Source organism: Cnephaeus nilssonii (genome assembly GCF_951640355.1).
Source record: "Cnephaeus nilssonii genome assembly, chromosome: 9".
Lineage (NCBI taxonomy): Eukaryota > Metazoa > Chordata > Mammalia > Chiroptera > Vespertilionidae > Cnephaeus > Cnephaeus nilssonii.
Window position 1 is genome coordinate 37,183,039 of NC_137080.1, and position 19,603 is coordinate 37,202,641.

The following is a 19,603-nucleotide window of genomic DNA, read 5'->3' on the forward strand; positions in this document are numbered from 1 at the left end:
TGGAGCAGACACACAGGAGGGCAGATCTACATCTCCCATATCCAGACCCCTCCAAAGCCTCCAGGAAGGAGAGGAACCAAAGCTAAAATCCACCCAATTTAGCAGCAGATCTAAGTGGGGAGAAAGAAACAGGAAGCAGTCTAACCATCTACATGTTCTCTCTAAAGTGGTCTGAGAATCCTAAAGATGTTTTGTGCAGAGAAGAGCGACCTCTTGTGTAAGAAAACCAGAGTCCTCAGGGGCTACTGTGGACAGAATCACTCTCACACACTGCCCTCTAGTGGGCAGTTGACTATCAACTCTCACACCCAATTTTTTTTAAAAAGAGGTAACTTTTCCAGAAAGGCTTTATTTCTACTCGACTTTATTTCCTTCCTGTTAACTATATCAACTCTAGAACTATATGTATTCTTGGATGTTGTTGCATTTAATATTTTGCTGCAAAATGGATTTCAGCATTTGGGGGCGGGGGAACCTAAAAATTGTCCTGAAATATCTTTTCCTTAAATTCTTCTCCACTGTTGATTTTTTCTAATTTTTCTTATTTTGAAGATATTTCTAACATACAGTAAGATGAAGAGAATGTGCAATGAAAACCCATATGCCCTTCACCTATAGTCACCAAAGGTTAACATTTTGCTACATTTATTTACTCCTTCCCTCTTTCCCTCCCTCCCTCCCTCCCTCTTGAGATAAGCTTTTTTCTTCTGAACCATTTGAAAATGAGTTGCAGGTATCATAACGCATCACCCCTAAAAAGCTCAACTTGTATTTCCTAGAAATAAGGACCTCCTCCAACATAAGCATAAACCTGATACAATATTATCTACTTACAATCTATATTCAAATTTCCCTAAGTGTCCCTATAATATCCGTAATACCTGGTGTTTAAAAAACCAGAATTCAATGCATTGCATTTATTTACCATGTCTTTTAAAAATATTTTAATCAGCCGAAACCGGTTTGGCTCAGTGGATAGAGCGTCGGCCTTCGGACTCAAGGGTCCCAGGTTCGATTCCGGTCAAGGGCATGTACCTTGGTTGCGGGCACATCCCTGTAGGGGGTGTGCAAGAGGCAGCTGATCGATGTTTCTCTCTCATCGATGTTTCTAACTCTCTATCCCTCTCTCTTCCTCTCTGTAAAAAATCAATAATATATATATTTTTTTAAAAAAACTTATCTTATAAAAAAAAATATTTTAATCAAGCCCTAGTTGGTTTGGCTCAGTAGATAGAGCATTGGCCTGTGGATGGAAGGGTCCCGGGTTTGATTCCAGCCAAGGGCACATGCCTGGGTTGCAGGCTTGATCCCCAGTGTGGGGGTGTGCAGGAGGCAGCCAATCAATGATTCTCATCATTGATGTTTCTATCTATCTCTCCCTCTCCCTTCCTCTCTGAAATCAATTTAAAAAATAATAAAATAAAATAATATTTTAATCGAGAATAGTCCCCCTGTCTTTGTCTTTCATGACCTCAGCATGTTTAAGGAGTCCACATGTTTTTACACCGATTTCCCTGGTTTTCTATTGACGTCATTCATTTGACTGTTCACTAGTGAATGTCTCATGTGTGCCAGGCACTGGGCTAGACACCTGAGGGGAAAGGTAAATTGAAGACAGATTTTGGAGATATAACTTGCTGATGGATTAGATCAAAAAAGGGACTAATTGATCCAATTACCTTTGTTCGAGCAACTAGCTAGATCAGTGGTGGGCAAACCTCGGCTCACAAGCCACATGCGGCTCTTTGGCCCCTTGAGTGTGGCTCTTCCACAAAATACCACGTGCAGGCACGCACGTACAGTGCGATTGAAACTTCGTGGCCCATGCGCAGAAGTCGGTTTTCGGCCTGGGCGAGTCTATTTTGAAGAAGTGGCGTTAGAACACTCAAGGGGCCAAAGAGCCGCATGTGGCTCACGAGTCGCGGTTTGCCGACCACTGAGCTAGATGGTGGTCCCACTTACTGATGTAGGGATGATTAGAGAAGAAACAGGTTTGAGGATAAACCAAGAGTTTTATTTACAACATGCCCAAAGAGACCAAATGAGAACTTTGTATCAATCTGGAGCTCAAAGGACAGATCTTAGTGGGTGTTATCAGCACACATATGACATTTAAAGTCATGGGACTGGCTTAAACCTACTAGGGAGGGTAGAAGTAGAGATAGAGCCCCCAAAACTAGGCTGAGATACTGCATTATTTAGAGGCTGGATATGGGAAGGAACGAGCTGAGAAGACTGAAAGGAAGGGCCAGTGATGTCCTAGAAAAACCCAAGACAACGCAGAGTCATCAAAGCAAAGGGAGGAAATCATTTGGAAAAGGAAGAAGTAGTCACGACCACATCAAATGCAGCTGAGAGATCAAGGCAGCTGAGAAGAGAGAGGAGCCCAAAGGATCTGACAGAAGGAACGTGTGAGTGGCCTGTCCGTGGGCAGTCTCAGTGACAGGGGAGGCAAAAGCCATGACAGAGCTGGTTGAAGAGCAAATGATCGTCTTCTGGGTAAAGATGGAAGAGTGAACACCTCTGATCCTCCTAAACACCTCACAAAAACTATAGTAAGGTTTTTTATGTTTGTTTTTTAAACACAGCCTGAAGGACAAAAGGAAGCGTGAAGGAGTTAGGGACAAAACAATAATTATTTAAAACTGAAAAATAGCTCTGGCTGGTGTGGCTCAGTTGGTTGGGCATCATCCCATGCACCGAAAGGTTGGTGGTCAGATTCCTAGTCAGGGCACACAGGTTGTGGGCTCAGTCCTCAAAAAGGAGCATGCCGGAGGCAGCCAATCAATGTTTCACTCTCATATCGATGTTTCTCTCTCTCCTTCTTCCTTCCTTTCTCTCTAAAAATCAATAAAAAATCTTAACAAAAAACAAAACTAAAAAAACATACCTAAGTTGGCAGTGGGGAAACCAAGTAGCAATCCAATTTACACCACAGAACATCCAAAAATGTGGAAATTTGTGGCATCTCTTTTTTAAAAATATATATTTTTATTGATTTCAGAGAGGAAGAGAGAGGGAGAGAGAGATAGAAACATCAATGATGAGAGGCAATCATTGATCGGCTGCCTCTCGCATGCCCGCTACTGGGGATGTAGCCCAAACCCTGGGCATGTGCCCGACTGACCAACCAACAGACCTGACTGAGAATGAAAACATGACCTCCTGGTCAACACCCAACCACTGAGCCACACTGGCTGGGTTGTGGCATCTGTTATCACTGAAGGTAAAAATGTAAAATTTCAGGAAACTAAAGAAAAAAAAAGAAGATAGCACAAGTTTCTAAAGAGGAAACACAGACTTCAAACTAAAGATCAAGTTAAAATAACATTAGAAATTCTCAACAGCAACACTGGAAGGTGAAAGACAGAGACATAATACCTTCAAAATTATAAGGGACAATTCATTTCAAACTTTAATGTAACATTAAATCTATGACTCAAACATGAGGATAGGATGAGGACATTTCCACACATGAATGGGCTCAAAAAAATTACTATCCATGAACCCTTTCTCATGAAGCCATTGGAAGAGGTGCTCCACCAAAATGAGGGAAAAATCAAGAAAGAGAGAGACAGAGGACCTGGGAAAATAAGAACACCATCACCAGAGACTGTAGGATGGTGGTGAAGGCAGCAGGATACCAGCTCTGCTGCAGGCCTCGGGAGCAACCAGTCCAGGCATGAGCCATGGCTTCCAGAAGATGAAATTGATAAGAATACCCAATGTGAATGAATGTGCTGAGAGGAGGCTTCCATATCTGGGAAAGAGTAATAAAAGAGTAATAAAAGAGTAATATGCAAATTGACCATCACACCAACACAAGATGGCCACCCCCATGTGGTCAAAGATGACTGTCCCCATGGGGACACAAGATGGCCATCAGGGGAGGGCAGTTGTGGGCAATCAGGCCTGCAGGGGAGGGCAGTTGGGAGGAATAAGGCCTTCAGGGGAGGGCAGTTAGGGGGGGGGGGGCAAGTCCTGCAGGGGAGGGCAGTTGGGGGGAACCAGGCCTGCAAGGTAGGGCATTTGGGGGCAACCAGGCCTGCAGGGGAGGGCTGTTGGGAGGGACAAGGCCTATAGGGGAGGGCAGTTGAGGGGGGACCAGGTCTGCAGGGGAGGGCAGTTAGGGGCAACCAGGCCTGCAGGGGAGGGCTGTTGGGAGGGACAAGGCCTATAGGGGAGGGCAGTTGAGGGGGGGACCAGGCCTGCAGAAGAGGGCAGTTAGGGGCAACCAGGCCTACAGGGGAGGGCAGTTAGGAGGGACAAGGCCTATAGGGGAGGGCAGTTGAGGGGGGACCAGGTCTGCAGAAGAGGGCAGTTAGAGGCAACCAGGCCTGCAGGGGAGGGCTGTTGGGAGAGACAAGGCCTATAGGGGAAGGCAGTTGAGGGGGGACCAGGCCTGCAGAAGAGGGCAGTTAGGGGCAACCAGGCCTACAGGGGAGGGCAGTTGGGAGGGACAAGGCCTGCAGGGGAGGGCAGTTGGGGGGAACCAGGCCTGCAAGGTAGGGCATTTGGGGGCAACCAGGCCTGCAGGGGAGGGCTGTTGGGAGGGACAAGGCCTATAGGGGAGGGCAGTTGAGGGGGGACCATGTCTGTAGGGGAGGGCAGTTAGGGGCAACCAGGCCTGCAGGGGAGAGCTGTTGGGAGGGACAAGGCCTATAGGGGAGGGCAGTTGAGGAGGGGACCAGGCCTGCAGAAGAGGGCAAGTTAGGGGCAACCAGGCCTACAGGGGAGGGCAGTTGGGAGGGACAAGGCCTGCAGGGGAGGGCAGTTGGGGGGGCCAGGCCTGCATGGGAGGGCAGTTGGGGGCAACCAGGCCTGCAGGGGAGGGCAGTTGGGGGCGACCAGGCCTGCAGGGTAGGGCACTTGGGGGGGGGGGGGACCTGGCTTGCAGGATAGGGCAGTTGGGGGCGAGCAGGCCTGCAGGGGAGGGCTGTTGGGGGGGACCAGGCCTGCAGGGGAGGGCAGTTGGGGGGAACCAGACCTGCAGGAGAGGGCAGTTGGGAGGGACAAGACCTGTAGGGAAGGGCAGTTGGGGGCAACCAGGCCTGGAGGGTAGGGCAGTTGGGAGGGACAAGGCCTGCAGGGGAGGGCAGTTGGGGAACCAGGCTTGCAGGGGAGGGTAGTTGGGGGAACCAGGCCTGCAGGGGAGAGCAGTTAAGGGCAACCGGGCCGGCAGGGGGGCCATTAGGCGTCAATCAGGCTGGCAGGGGAGTGTTTAGGGGGTGATCAGGCTGGCAGGCAGAAGTGGTTAGGGGCAATCAGGCAGGCAGGTGAACGGTTGGGAGCCAGTAGACCTGGATTGTGAGAGGGGTCCCAGATTGGAGAGTATGCAGGCTTGGCTGAGGGACACCCCCACCCCTGTGCACGAATTTCATGCACCAGGCCTCTGGTTCATTATAAATTCTTAGTAAGAACTAGGGATTATAGAAAGAAGGAAAGGACATTTCAAGTAATAGCAGTTTGAAGTTCCAATAATGAAGGTAGAAAGGGAGGTAAACAAAATGCCCAAAAGAGAGCAGTAATTGAAGTAAACAGGAGTTCCATAAATCAGGCTTGCATCAGCTGGACAGCCTGAATGCATTCATACAAGAAGGTGCGGATGAACCACCTCTGGGGGGACACCTCTGAGTGTGTGTTTGCAGATGTGTTGGGGGGAAGAGGGTGGTAGGAGTTGGGGTGGAGAATTAGTATACCAAAAGAAGTTATATTAAAATGCCCTTTAAGATAGAAAATGATCTGAGCATTCGAACGCAGAGCAACAATGTTCAAGAAAATGCTTAAAAATTGAATATATAACTTTAACAGTGGTGACTTAATATAAGATTAATGTGTTTCAAAAATATGTACATGAACTCCAAATGGAATACAATAGGTAACCCATTTAATAGGAAACTCAGTATCTACTAACATTATTATCTCCTTTTGTAACGATAGACTAATTAATCACCCACTTTTTATCTGAGGGAAGAAAATCAGTCTTCTTGTAAAAGAAGAAATTTTAGGTTGCCTGACAGCCTCAATTAATGTTAACCTTCACTTGAACTTTCAGAATAAAGATGATATTTTTAAAGATCACCATGAAGTTACTTCTCACAATCTAACAGTATTTCAGACCTGCCTCTTCACTTATTCCAGCAATCCCACAATCAGTAATGCAGCCCCGAAAGGGAAACGGGCCCTTGATAGTCAAAAGGGATGTCTGCAAATTCACTCTTTATAGATTCAGAGCTTTACTGATGGGGACACTTCCAATCCCCTCCAGAAACAAGTGTGAAACTTGGGCACTTCCAACCACACCTTCCAAATCAACTATGTTTCTCTCTCCTACTTGTATGATTTAGTCCCCTGCGCCAAACCCTTGGCCAACCACATTCTATATTGTTCTATTCCATTCCCTAATTACACAGATCAAGGCTAATATCAAGGCTAATTAAGCAAGCTGTATTCCTCATGATGTGGTTCTTACTTGCTTTATTCTATTTTGTATGATGGGGTGAGGAGGAAGGAGAAGCTTTCTTTGGAACAAGGCAGGAATTAAATAAATACATACCTACCTACCTACCTGCATACATACCTACAAACAATTTTGAACTAGCAGGAGTAAAGACTGTCCTAAAATCTCATCCCTACAAAATACACATGCAGACACAAAAAATCTGCCACCGTTCTGTTCAGCTACCAATTTTTAAGTCAACCGCTATATTTTTTTGTTATGAAATGGTCACTTATTGCAATGGTAAGACCCCTAGGGCATCAAACATTAACCAACGGCTATAAATTGGAAAACATCTAAAGCAAGCTGCTGTTTCACGCATGATAACTTCAGGTTGTTCAGTCTCCTATGGACAACTCCTGGTTGCACTGAGCTGCACGAGTGTTAAGGCTGGATCTGGCCTGAGTTTATTTATCTGTAGGTTTGGGTCACAGGACAGATAAAGGCCAGAGAGGGGTCACAGGAGCCAAAGGGCAGCATGAAGGTGCTGGGTGCCAGAGCCAACAGGTAAGTCTGGGAGGGAGCAGGCCCTTCACAAGGTGATAACTACGCCTCCTGCATGCTATCTTCCAACCTACCTCCCCTCCCACTCCAAACACTCCTCAAACGCCACCTCTAAACACAGAACAATGACCGCCTGAACTTCACCCAATTAGCCTTCTAAGTGAAGGCTTAAGACAAGAGACAGCCTGTCTTGTCCACTGTCTCTCTCGTTTTCTAATGTGTACCCTAACTCCTTCACAGCCAATTAATACACTCTCACCAGCCAAAACAAGAATGCCATTTCTTTCACATACTGACTGACAATGACTTTGGTCAATCTTTCAAACCTCTGCCATTCTGACACATAAAAAATAGAAATATTTTTTTTCATTTTATTGCCTTAATTAATAGAAAGTTGAATATCTTTTCATAAACATACTTCCTTTTGGCAAATTACCTATTCATGCCCTTGTCCTTTTTTGTCAGGTGTTCTTTTTTAGACGAATATACAAAAGTTTTTGCATATAAGAATATAGTACTTTATCTGTTGTTCAGGCTACTAATACTTTCTCCATAGTCTTTTTTGACTATTCTCCTATTTACATGTATGGTTTTAAATGTTTTTTCTGCTTGTTTGTTTGTTAATCCTCACCCGAGGATATTTTTCCATTGATCTTTTAGAGAGAGTGGAAGAGAGAGGGAAAGACAGAGAGAAACATCGATATGAGAAAAACACATCGATTGGTTGCCTCGTGCACGCACCCTGAGCAGGGGCCAGGCCGGGGAGAAACGTGCCCTTAACCGGAATTGGACCAGGACCCTTTGGTCCACAGACCAACACTCTATCCATTGAGCCAAACCAGCTAGGGCTAAATGTTTTTATTAGAAAAGAAAAAAATTAAGTCAATGATCTAAATGTCTACCTTATGAAGCTAGAAAAAAATGAACCGGTTAATCCAAAACTCATAAGAGAAAGAAAGTAATAAGCTTAAGAACAGAAATTGATGAAATAAAAAACAAACAATAGAAAAATTAACGAAGTCAAAAGTTGATTCTTTTTTTTTCTTTATTGATTAAGTTATTACATATGTGTCCTTATCCTCCCATTGCCCCCCATTCCCCCCACTATCGAGCAGACCATCAAACCTCAGAGAGAAGGTAGGGGAGGGTGGGGGTAAGGGGGAGAGATCAACCAAAGGACTTGTATGCATGCATATAAGCCTAACCAATGGACACAGACAACAGGGGAGTGAGGGCATGCGTGGAGGGGTGGGGGGGCAATGGGGCAATAAGGACACATATGTAATACCTTAATCAATAAAGAAAAAAAAGAAAAAGAAAAATAGATAAATTAGACTTTATTGAAATTTAAAATGCCTGCACATCGAAAGATCATTAATATAATGTATACATAGATCAAATCATCTCATTGTATACTTTAAATATTTTACATTATTGTTGATTATACCTCCAAGAAGCTGAAGAAAACTGTCATTAAGAAAATGAATAGGCAAGCCACTGACTGAAAGAAAATTTTACAAAGATATAAGCAGAAAGGTTTTTTTGAGTAATAAGCTCAAAGGTTAAGGGATGTCAGTAACTTAGAAAAAGGCATAAAATTAATGGCAACTAAGTAGATCCTAGGAGTTAAAAAAACAAAACAAAAAACTGTAAGCCCAGCCGGTGTGGCTCAATATTGAGGGTCAACCCATGAACCAGGAAGTCACAGTTGGATTTGCACATGCCTGGGTTTGGGGCTCGATCCCCAATAGGGGATGTGCAGGAGGCAGCCAATCAATGATTCTAACATCATTGATATTTCTATCTCCCTCTCCCTTCCTCTCTGAAATCCATAAATATATACCATATATATATATATATATATATATATATATATATATATATATATATTTTTTTTTTTTTTTTTTTAACTGTAGCCGCTATGAGGACCAGCAGTTTTGACAAGAGGAGAAGGGGTGGGACATTACAAGATGAGAGAACAGCAAACACAGAGAAAGGGAATTGAAAGAAATACGATTTTACTGCAGAATAAGGCACAGCAAAGAACATATCCAGTCCTCAGTAAATGTTTGCTGAATTGCTATTAAATTAGATATAAGACTGGACAGACAAGTTGAGGACCAATCATATATGGCTTTTAATGGCAAACTCAGGAATCCAGCGTTTACTCTCCTCAGAATGGGGACTACTGAAGGTTCGGAGCAGACGAGCTCTCTGGTACTAATTGTGCTTTAGAAAGAACACTAACATCTCAGCCAGTGCTCGTGAATGCTCAGCTTATTAGTGGGCTGAAATTTCTGGGTTTTCGGTATAGTATTTAAATTTTTTAATTAATCTATCGTATGTCTCCCTTAACCAGCCCATTGTACAGAAAGCAGAAGGTTTTGCTTCAATGTCAAAATGATACTTCTGTATGACTCTACTCAGAGAACGAAATATTTGCAAGTGACATATATTAGATAATTTCATCTTCTGGTCTGGATCCAAGCAAAGTTAATTTGGGGTCAACAGTGCTTCTACACTAATGATGACCTTAGGCAGACATGCTATTAGGACCATGTTAAAACTGAGAAACTGTTAAGTACCTTCTTGTACTCTATCTAGTGAAGACAACCCAAGTTCCATTTAATGTGCTTTTTAAGACATTCCATAGCACAAGAAATCTTGTTATATGCAATCTTGTTATCATGAAGTGTAATTTTAAACACAGACCCTAAAACCCAATTTAGAAAAGCTATGCTTTATTTTCCAACCACACAATCCCCATGCCTGTACTGTAACTAGTGAACCACAGAACTCGAATAAACTTTTTGAAAGTTGAAAAGAATCCAGTAACTCCTACAAAACATCATGAACAGTGTCTGAGATGCTACAAGCACCTGCTTCCAATGTGTTCCAACCGCATCTTTTCAGTGGAAACCCGTACCAGCAAAAGCACCCGTGTCTTGGGTGCTATAACTGGGCAAAGCCCATTCCCCAAGGCTGGGGTTAGGGAACTGGGGGGTCGGGGATGCTGCCTCCGCCCTACCGGTCCACTCCCACTCGCCCTCCATCCCCCCGCCCGCACCCGGAGCGCCGGGTACTCACGGCTCTGGTCTCATACAGAACCAGCTTCTGCACGGAGCTGATGATGGGGGCGGCGGCCACCGGCATGGCCCCAGCAAGTAGGAGCCCCCAGGACAGGGCACCAGGCCGCAGCCCAGATTGCGGCAGCCTCCGGATCGCCCCAGAAGACCAGAAAGAAGACACCTCGGACCCTAGACACCAGGCCCAGTCGGGAAGATCATCTCCAGGGCACTAAAGATGAAGATTAAATATGTATTTGACTGGCTTCAGCTCAAAGTTTCCGGATCCCGACGCCCCACCTCCAGGCAAGCCCCGCCCCAGGGCCAGCGGGGCGGGGTCGGAGGCTGTACCATAGAGAGGCCGCACCATAGAGAGGCCGTACCATAGAGAGGCTGCACCATAGAGAGGCCGGGTAGCGGTTCCCAGGCCTGCGTGCTGCCGGGAGAGGGCGAGAAGGGCGCCATCTTTGGTGCGGGCGGAAGGAAAAATTGGGCGGAGATGGTGCCAAGTTCGTTGAGTCCCTTCTCTTTGGAAAAAGGGAAGGATTGGAACTGGATTGCCTCTTTTGAAGCGCTTCTCCGAGTTGCAGACAGACCCATTCCCAAGTTGGTCTGTTTTTTTTCCCTGTCTACTTCTGCCTTTATTTCCCTGGGAACCTGCTTTGTGGTGGTGCTTCGCTGATGTCGGTGTTTTCCCCTCACATCTCTTTGTTGCCTGTTTCACCCTTATCCTCCAGAGGGTGTATGCTTCAAGGACTTTTTTTTTTTAATCACCTGAAGTTGGCAATGTTGGGCTTTGCCATCTATTTGTGCCGGAGGCTAACCATTTGTAAATTCTACAAAGGGGCTGGGAGGGTCGAGCGGCGCCGGGCAGGGCAGCCCCGCCCTCGGAGCCCGGCCGCTCGGCGTTAAAGTAAGGTTTCTTCCGCCTTCTGTGTGTGAACATAAACGGGCAATGCATGTACCCTCTCTGGTTGTCGCCTCCTATATTTGCGAAAAGCAGTGTACTGTAATTATGAACACAAATTTAGGTACAAAAGTGAGTATTTAAAATAAATGACAGCCCCACCGCCGATGCCCCGCCCCCAAGCCCGGAGCCCCGCCCCGTCCCCTCCCAAGCGTCCTTGCGCGTTGCGCCGCCGGGGTTCCCAGGGCAACCGCTCAACAGATCCGAGAGTTCCCGGAGGCGGCCGCTGTGGTCCCTTGCGGCCAGGTAAGTAGGGTTGGTAGTTCATTGACCCAATGCATTTTGGTACAGATTGAATGGAATCCCACCTCCTTCGGGGACCCCAGGCCAGTTCCTTTTCTGGCAAAAGTAAACTTCGAAATCTCCACAAATTCCGCTTTTTAAAAAATTTTCCCCTTTCAAAGACTAATGTTTTCATTCAACAAACATTTACTCAGCACCTACTATGAGAGCATAAGATGAATACTGGAGTGGCAGCTAATCTAGCCTCGGCAGATATTCCAGGAGTGGGGCCCCCATGTAACCCTCAGGACCCAGGGTTTTTCAACTGCTAAAATTGTAAGGACGCTTTAAACATGTATATTACATTATAGTGTAAACACATAATGTGGTATTAGAAATTATATGATATAACTAGAGGCCTGGTGCACGAAAATTCATGCACTCGAGAGTCCCTCAGCCCGGCCTGCGCCCTCTCACAGTCCAGGGCCCCTCAGAGGATGTCTGACTGTGGCTTAGGCCCGATCCCCATGGGGAGCTGTAGTTGGACATCCTTAGCGCTGCTGCTGCTAAGGAGGCAGGAGAGGCTCCTGCCACCGCCTCTGCGCCCACAACTGTCAGCCACGCTTGTGACTGAGCGGAGCTCCCCCCTGTGGGAGTGCACTGACCACCACGGGGCAGCTCCTGCATTGAGCATCTGCCCCCTGGTGATCAGTGCGTGTCATAGCACCCCGTCGTTCCATTAGGGTCAATTTGCATATTACCCTTTTATTATATAGGATGTGACATTAGAGATAATATAAATTCAAAGTTGAAAAATTACAAAATCATTTTAAATTTTCTTTCACAGTTTGGTACTCCTTTTATTAAGAACTAGATAGGTGACCATGTCAGTTTTGGTATTTTGCATTGACTTGGATCTTTTAACTGGGGAAAAATATTTAGTTCTGTTCCATTTATAATGGAAACCAACTCTTCTGGAAATGAGTTAAATATTTGCACAATGTTTTTATTGAGGATAACAACTCTTAAAATATCTGTTGAATTCTGGTTTTCCAATATTTGGTTTTCAATCATTATATTATAAACTAGAGGCCCGGTGCACGAAAATTCGTGCAAGAGTAGGCCTTCCTTCCCCCAGCTGCCAGCACCGGCTTCCCTCCCTCACCCAGGACCCGGGCTTCCCTCCTCCGACCACTGGCAGGCACCCGGGACCGGCCTGGTTTCCCCCGGGCCGCACGCAGACACCCGGAACTGGGATGGCCTACCTCCGGCCCCGGCTTCATCAGGAAGGATGTCCAGAATAACATCCAGAAGACGTCCGGTCTAATTAGCATATTACCTTTTTATTATTATAGATAAGCATTTCCATTTGAACTTTGTCTTGGTTTGGTTCAGCCAAAAACAGATCCTGAGACAAAAATTTGAATACAAATAGTTCCTATGGGGAATACTTCCAAAAACAACAGGGAAGTGAAGGAAGCTAATAAAGGGAATATTATCAAATAAATTTCTCTGTGGGCTGAATTCACTGGGGAATTCACTTGAATGAGTAGATGTCTCAGTTTTTTCCTCTTAAGGGGTGAAGGAGCTGGTGTATCCGTTCATCAACCCCCAGCAGTCATTGGCTGATTGTTAATCCCCTGGAACTTCCAGTCTGCTCTGTGCTCAGGAAGAACAGGTTTTGGCAGCCAAAAAGAGCCATTAGGCAGTCACACATGCCAGCCAGCAGTTGGAGTTGGGCTGGCCAGGCATGGAAAAGGTGTATGTCAAGTAGATATGAGCAGGGCAATCATAACATCTGCTCTGTTTCAACCTTTGCGCCACTCATATCCACTTCTCCCCCATATTAAGTTCACACCATCTGTCACTGATTCTTCAACATGGTGTCTGGTCCCAATTTCTAAAAGAAATGGACTCACAGAAGTATGATTAGCAGGACAAACCACAGAATCCTTTACTGCACTTAACCCTAAGTCTATGACCCATAATTTATCACTTCCCTCTTCTACCACTCCTTCTAAATTTTCCTTACCCTTGGCCAGCATGTCTGGTTTAAATTGTTTTACCAGCAGAGTAACCAGTCTTCATCCCTGAAGAGTATAAACCCCTGGTTATTATGTCCTTGTCAGGTTGTGGTTGCTACAGTTATCCATACACTGGCTGTGACAGCATCAAGAGGAGTCTCAGAGAATCCCCTGCATTCAAGTCATACACCTCCCTGTCCTGATTATATAGCAGCAGCTCTACCTCCACCAGTGTAACAACTCCTCAACAGGTATGTGGAGCCAAAGATAATCAGGTGGCAGCAGCAGTTTTAGGTTTAGTGAAACCTAACTAAGTGGGTCCCTTGGAAGAAGCATCTCTCCTCAGTCAAAACCAGGGCTTCCAATCCAGCAGAGCCCCACGTGGTGGAGAAGGTTGGCACAAAGGTCAAGCACGGGGTGATAATGGGGGGAGTCACTCTTACTAAATGCTTGGTTCAAAGCATGTTCCTTATCCTGAAGCAACAGTGTCTCAGTCCCACACAATCCCATACTGGTGCCTTAGCTGTGCCTTTAAGAGGCCATTTTAACAGTCTGTCAGACCAGCAGCTTCTAGGTGAGGTGGTATGTAGGAGGATCAGTGGATTACTATAAAGAGGCTCCTTTGATCCAAAGCAGTATTACAGGGGATCCCAGGATAAGTGCTACAGAAAGTGATGCTGGCCAAGGCACTGCAGGTAAGGAAGGGAAACGCATACCAGGAACACCTGTCACTTGCTGCCCTCTCCAAGGTGAAGGGGTCCTGTGTAATCAACAGTTTGTCACTGAATGGATGTTTCATATTGGGGCTCAGCCTGGTCTCTGCTGCAGATAGGAAAGACATTCCACTGAAGTACTAGAGTAGCCTGAGAGGGCCCCTTGTTGTTGAGCCCATGCGTAGCCTCCATTGCCTCCATCCCTGCCACATGCTTACTCCATGTCTGAGCCCATGAGGCAAGCACTGAGGTGACCAAGGACAAAGACTAGTTGGCATTTACTGGATAATCATCCTGACCACCTGGTTGGTGAGTGCCTCTTCTGAGATGGATGCTTTGTGAGAAAGCTCCACATATTTTGTGTTCATGTGTTTAGTTTTTTATGCAGTACTAGAGGCCCGGTGCATGAAAATTCATACACTGGAGTGGGGGGTCCCTCAGCCCAGCCTGCCTCCTCTCACAATCTGGGAGCCCTCTGGGGCGGGAGGTGATCTGGCGATCAGGGGAAGGCAACGCCCCATCACACCTCTGCTGCTACCACTGCCGGCAGCGCAAGCCTCGGCCGGCCGGCCCTGGTTACCTGAGCCTCGGGCGGCCCTGGGCAGCTGGGCAGCCGACATCTGAGGCTTGCCTGCACCTTGGGCCAGCCCTTGGTGGCTGGGCAGCCAACATCCCAAGCTTGCTTGTGCCTTGGACCGGCCCTGAGCAGCTTGGGGGCTAAGGGGATTGGGGGACTCCGGAGGCAGGCGCATGGAGCAACCAGGCCTGCCTGGGAGCGGGCCTGACCTTGTCGCATGCCTGCCACCCCAGCGGGGCTGAGGGGGCTGGGCGCCACCATCTTTGAGGGCATGGCAGTCAATTAGCATATTCACTCCTTATTGGTTGTGGGCACCACCATCTCTGCAATGGTGTGAGGTTCAATTAGCATATTCCTTATTTATTAGATAGGATAACAAATTACCACAAATTTACCGTTTTAAAACACGCATTTGCCAGCTGACATGGCTCAGTAGTTGAGCATCAACCTATGAACCAGGAGGTCAGGGTTCAATTCCCGGTCAGGACATATGCCTGGGTTGCAGGCCTGATCCCCCAACAGGGGGCATGCAGGAGGCAACTAATCAATGTTTCTCTCTCATCTCTGATGTTTCTCTCTCCCTCTTCCTTCCTCTCTGCAATAAAAATCTTGTTCTTGAATGAAACTGGCACATAATTATGCTTTTTCACACTATTCTCTTGTTTAGGTATGGAGATTATATGAAACCCATAAATTTATGTAGGGAGTCTACATACCTTTTTTCTGAAAGAGAGTCTATAAGATTGTAATACATGGAGCTCTTTAATAAAACCATCTGGTTTCTTTGTGGGAAGATTTTTAATTACTGACCCCATTTCCTTAATGGTTAAAGAACCACTTAGGTTTTCCTTTTTTTCCCTTAAGAAACTGATTTTTCTAAGAATTTATCCATTTTGTTTGTTTTAAAATATATTTTGGATAACTGTGTTTATGATATCCTTTTATTATCTATATCTACAGCATTATTATCTCTATAGCCCTTCCACTTTTCTGTATCTAGTATTGTTTGATCAAGCAGGCAGTAAATCAGTGTGTCATGGAAGATTCAACCAATAAAATTAACAAACATGATGTAAACAACATTTAAACAACATGACATCAAATAAATGTAAATTGCATATCCTTTTCAAGGATACAGGGAATGTTTTTGGAAATTGCCCTGTGATAGACCACAAAGCAAGCCTCAACAAGTTTCAAAGAATTAATCTAAAAAGAAGACCATTCTCTGATATAATGAGTTAGAAATAAATAACAGCAAAACATAGGAAAATCTTAGTTTTGAGATGTAAGAAAACACTTCTTAAAAACTAATGTTTAATATTATTTAATTATACCTTCAATCTTCTTTTTTTGATCAGTTTTGACAGTTATTATTCTATGAGATGTTTTTAAATACCATAATTTAGTTTTGTTGACCCTCTTTATAAAACATTTGTATTTTATTTTTAAAATTTTTTTTTAATTTTTTGTTTTTCTTTTTCAAACTTCTTAAGTTGTGCACTTATTGTCAGACTTTCTTTGATTCTAATGTAAGTAGTTAAGGCTTCTAAATACTACTTTAGCTATATCTTACGAGTTTTGGTATATATTATGCTCATTATTTTTCAGTTCTATGTGTTTTCTCATTTTAATTGGGATTTATTTTAGAGCCATGGATAGTCCCTACATACAGACATACAAAAATAGATGTGTGTATATGTATAACACTTCAATTTGATCTTTAAAAAAATATGCACATCATAACATATATGTATATGTGTACATATATGTATTTTTCCCTTTAGTCTTTCAGAAAACTTTATTTTAGCTTTTTTACAGCATATAACTGGATTTTGCTATTTATCTCAAACTAAGAGCCTATTATTATTTTAATACATGAGTTTAACTTATTTGCAATTATTAGCAAAAGCCATGTATTTAGTGGTATGAAATGGCTTCTGGGCTAAGTAAATTTATAGGGTATTCTAGTTCTCCCTAGCCTACCTACCTATTCCAACTAAATTAGGCACTTTAACAATCTTACTCTTTCTTATTGCAGTATTTTGTATTATGACTTCTCAAGAGACGATAGAACATCCTTTTGTGGATATATTTAATGAAGATGAAGCTGAAAAAAACTTTATGTTATCTAAACCTGTTTGCTTTGTTGTATTTGGGAAACCAGTAAGTCATCTCTTCTAACTTACTTAGTATAATTTTTAAAAACATTTTATTGAAGGATAAAAGCATACAGAAAATGACTCATAGATGTACACCTGGGTGGGTTTGCATGTACTGCACACATTCAGATAGAGACACTGAACATGACAGCACTCCAGACCCTCACACTCTCTTCCTGAACACCGCCCTAGAGTGAGTATCTAACAACTTAGTTAATTTGGCCAGTTTTTGTTCTGTTTTCTTTTCCATGTGTAAATCATTTTTATTTTTCAATTACAGTTGACATACATTATTATATTAGTTTCACGTATACACTCCAGTGATTAGACATTACATAACTTACTATTTGAAGGGGGGACAATATTAGGACAAATGGGAAGTTCTCCCATTAATATCTGAAGCTACTGGGAGGCAAGGTGCCTCACCTTTGCCACAGTGTGTCAATGGACTTATGCATTGTCTTTCCACAAAACAGGAAGAAACCAAAAATGGTTGTCGTAAGACAGCTTGCCTTTCTAAGCAGCTCTTGTAAGGCCCTCTAGATGAGAGCTATTTTCAGCCACAGAGCTAGTTGGTAGTTACCATTAGGGGGCCAGAGATGGTTAATTAAAGAGCCGCTTCAGAACAGCAAAGTCCAAAGACTGGATCATGCCAATAATTTTACTATGTTTCTAAAAACGTAACAGACTTTAAAAAATCAACAGTGAAAGTAATCAGATGCAACTGTTGCTTCATTAAAGTGATCTTTTATCTTCAGAGTATGATACTTTAAGATGTTCATTAAAGACTTTTTTCTATTGGAAGTTACTAAATAAAAGTCTCAAAACATTCATGATTATGAACTTTAAGAAGGAAATAAATAAAATGATGAATCTCAATATAATCACAATGATTTACATTCAAAATTATAAAAGTTGATATTCAAAAGTGTTTAATGCATGGAATATCACTTTGGTACAGCTTCCTGATTTTTCGGGTATACTCTTCATTTATTTTGGAAAATAGTTTACTTGATAATAGTAACTGTCAATAGAATCTTTTAAAATGAGAATATCTGTTCCACTGGCAAATAGCTATTTTACTGGATTTTAAATAATCTTTCTTTTTAAGGGTGTTGGGAAGACAACATTAGCCCGTCAAATAGCACAAGAATGGAAATGTATTCGTGTAGAAGGTAAATTTTACTTTCCTCCCCTCCCCAATATTTTAGTATAATAACTTTCAAATATTATACAATGAACACTCATATAACCTATCTATAGTCTGTGACTAACATTTTGCTTTATCACACATCACTATCAACCCAGTGAATTATCTTGATAATAGCGTCAAACATGTTTTGCCCTTTGGTTAGTCCTAGTTTTTGTTCATAGAATTTAGGAGGGTTTATGAAGGGTCTTTGACTTCATTCTATTGCTTCCAATTCTCTGATTTCATAATTTAGAACTGTTGAGGATATGTGTCTTTGGAGTGTCTTCCTATGAAAAATGAAAAGAGAAGAAACTCTCACAACTGCTCTTGGGAATATTTTCCAGGACTTAATTATCTTCAGTGATAAATTTATTTTTTATTATTTATAAATTGACTTACATTCTTTGCAATATATAAGACAAGGATTGATGTCTTTATATATAAATATTCTGTTAATCAATACAACTACTTATGCCCTCATAGAAAAACAATTCACAAAAGTAGAAACAACAATAGACAAATATAAGAAAAAAGGAGTTTAACTTCATTGTTATTCAAAGAAATGCTAATTTAAATAACACTGATCTATATTTGCCTATCAAGTTGGCAGTAAATTTTTAAACTTTCTATAATCATTGTTTGCAAGAATTGATGAAATGAACATTCCATGGGCTGTTAGTGAAATTGGATACACTTTTGGGGGGAACAATAAACATACACACACAAAAAAAACTTTAAAACTTTCCTGTTTGATCGAAAAATTCATTTGTAGGAAATCTTAAAGAATATCAAATGTTCCATAGATTATGAGCAGCTAGGGACATAATATAGCTCCTCGGTCCTCCATTGTCATTTCTATCCCAGAACATCTTCCAGCAAGGGATGGAATATTTCCTCTTAAAAAGAAAACACTTTGCCCAGCTGGTGTTGTTCAGTGGTTAAGCATCGATTCATAAACCAAGAGGTCACAGGTTCGATTCCTGTTGAGGTCACATGCCTGGGCTGCAGGCTTGATCCCAAGTAGGTGGTGTACGGAGGCAGCTGATCGATGTTTCTATCTCTCTATCCTTCTCCTTTCCTCTCTCTAAAAATCAAGAGAAAAACCAAGATGGCAGCATAGGTAAACACCTAAACTGCTGCTTTGCACAACAATTTCAAAACTACAACTAAAAGACAAAACAGACATCATCCAGAACCACAGGAAGGCTGGCTGAGTGGAAATTTTACAACTAGAAGGAAAGAGAAAAGCACACTGAGACTCACAGGAGCTGCGGAAGGCAGAGGTACAGAGGCACGCGTGTGCGGAGAGGGCTGGCAACTGAGTACACGGCTGGCTTTCTCAATCAGGAGGGAGACAAAAGCTCCCAACTGCTCTGAACTCCAGTTCCAGGCGAGACTCTGGGGACCCAGAATCATTTGGGGAAAACTGGACTGTCTGGCAGCGGGTGAAACTCGAGGGTGGCTTTCTCTCAGAGTTGCTTGCAGTGATTACCGCAGGACACTGAGACACAGGCCTCTTAGGGCAGGGCTGACCGGAAGCCATCAATGTTTGCTCCGGCTTGAGACTCCGCCCCATCCAAGCTGAGCACAGAGGCTTTTGCAAGTCTTGTCTCATAAGGGTGTTTCCAGCCCAGAAATTCTCCCAGCATAGACAAAGTTGATCCTCACAGCCAATTGACCT

General features: G+C 43.6%; 2 protein-coding genes across 2 annotated transcripts in view; one reads left to right on the forward strand and one right to left on the reverse strand.

Annotated features, from left to right (window-relative positions):
* FIG4 (FIG4 phosphoinositide 5-phosphatase) overlaps positions 1-10,366 on the reverse strand; it is a 94,525-nt gene extending 84,159 nt beyond the window's left edge. Inside the window, exon 1 of the mRNA XM_079779971.1 lies at positions 10,091-10,366. Within this exon, the coding sequence (XP_079636097.1) occupies positions 10,091-10,156 (66 nt within the window). The 5' untranslated portion in view covers positions 10,157-10,366. The remainder of the gene's footprint in view (positions 1-10,090) is intronic.
* A 191-nt stretch (positions 10,367-10,557) lies between these two features.
* The window catches only part of AK9 (adenylate kinase 9), a gene marked incomplete at its 3' end in the record, with an annotated part of 114,324 nt that continues 105,278 nt past the window's right edge, over positions 10,558-19,603 (forward strand). The window contains exons 1-4 of the mRNA XM_079781174.1: positions 10,558-11,281; positions 13,387-13,532; positions 16,610-16,734; positions 17,842-17,905. Of these exons, the coding sequence (XP_079637300.1) occupies positions 16,621-16,734; positions 17,842-17,905 (178 nt within the window). The 5' untranslated portion in view covers positions 10,558-11,281; positions 13,387-13,532; positions 16,610-16,620. The remainder of the gene's footprint in view (positions 11,282-13,386; positions 13,533-16,609; positions 16,735-17,841; positions 17,906-19,603) is intronic.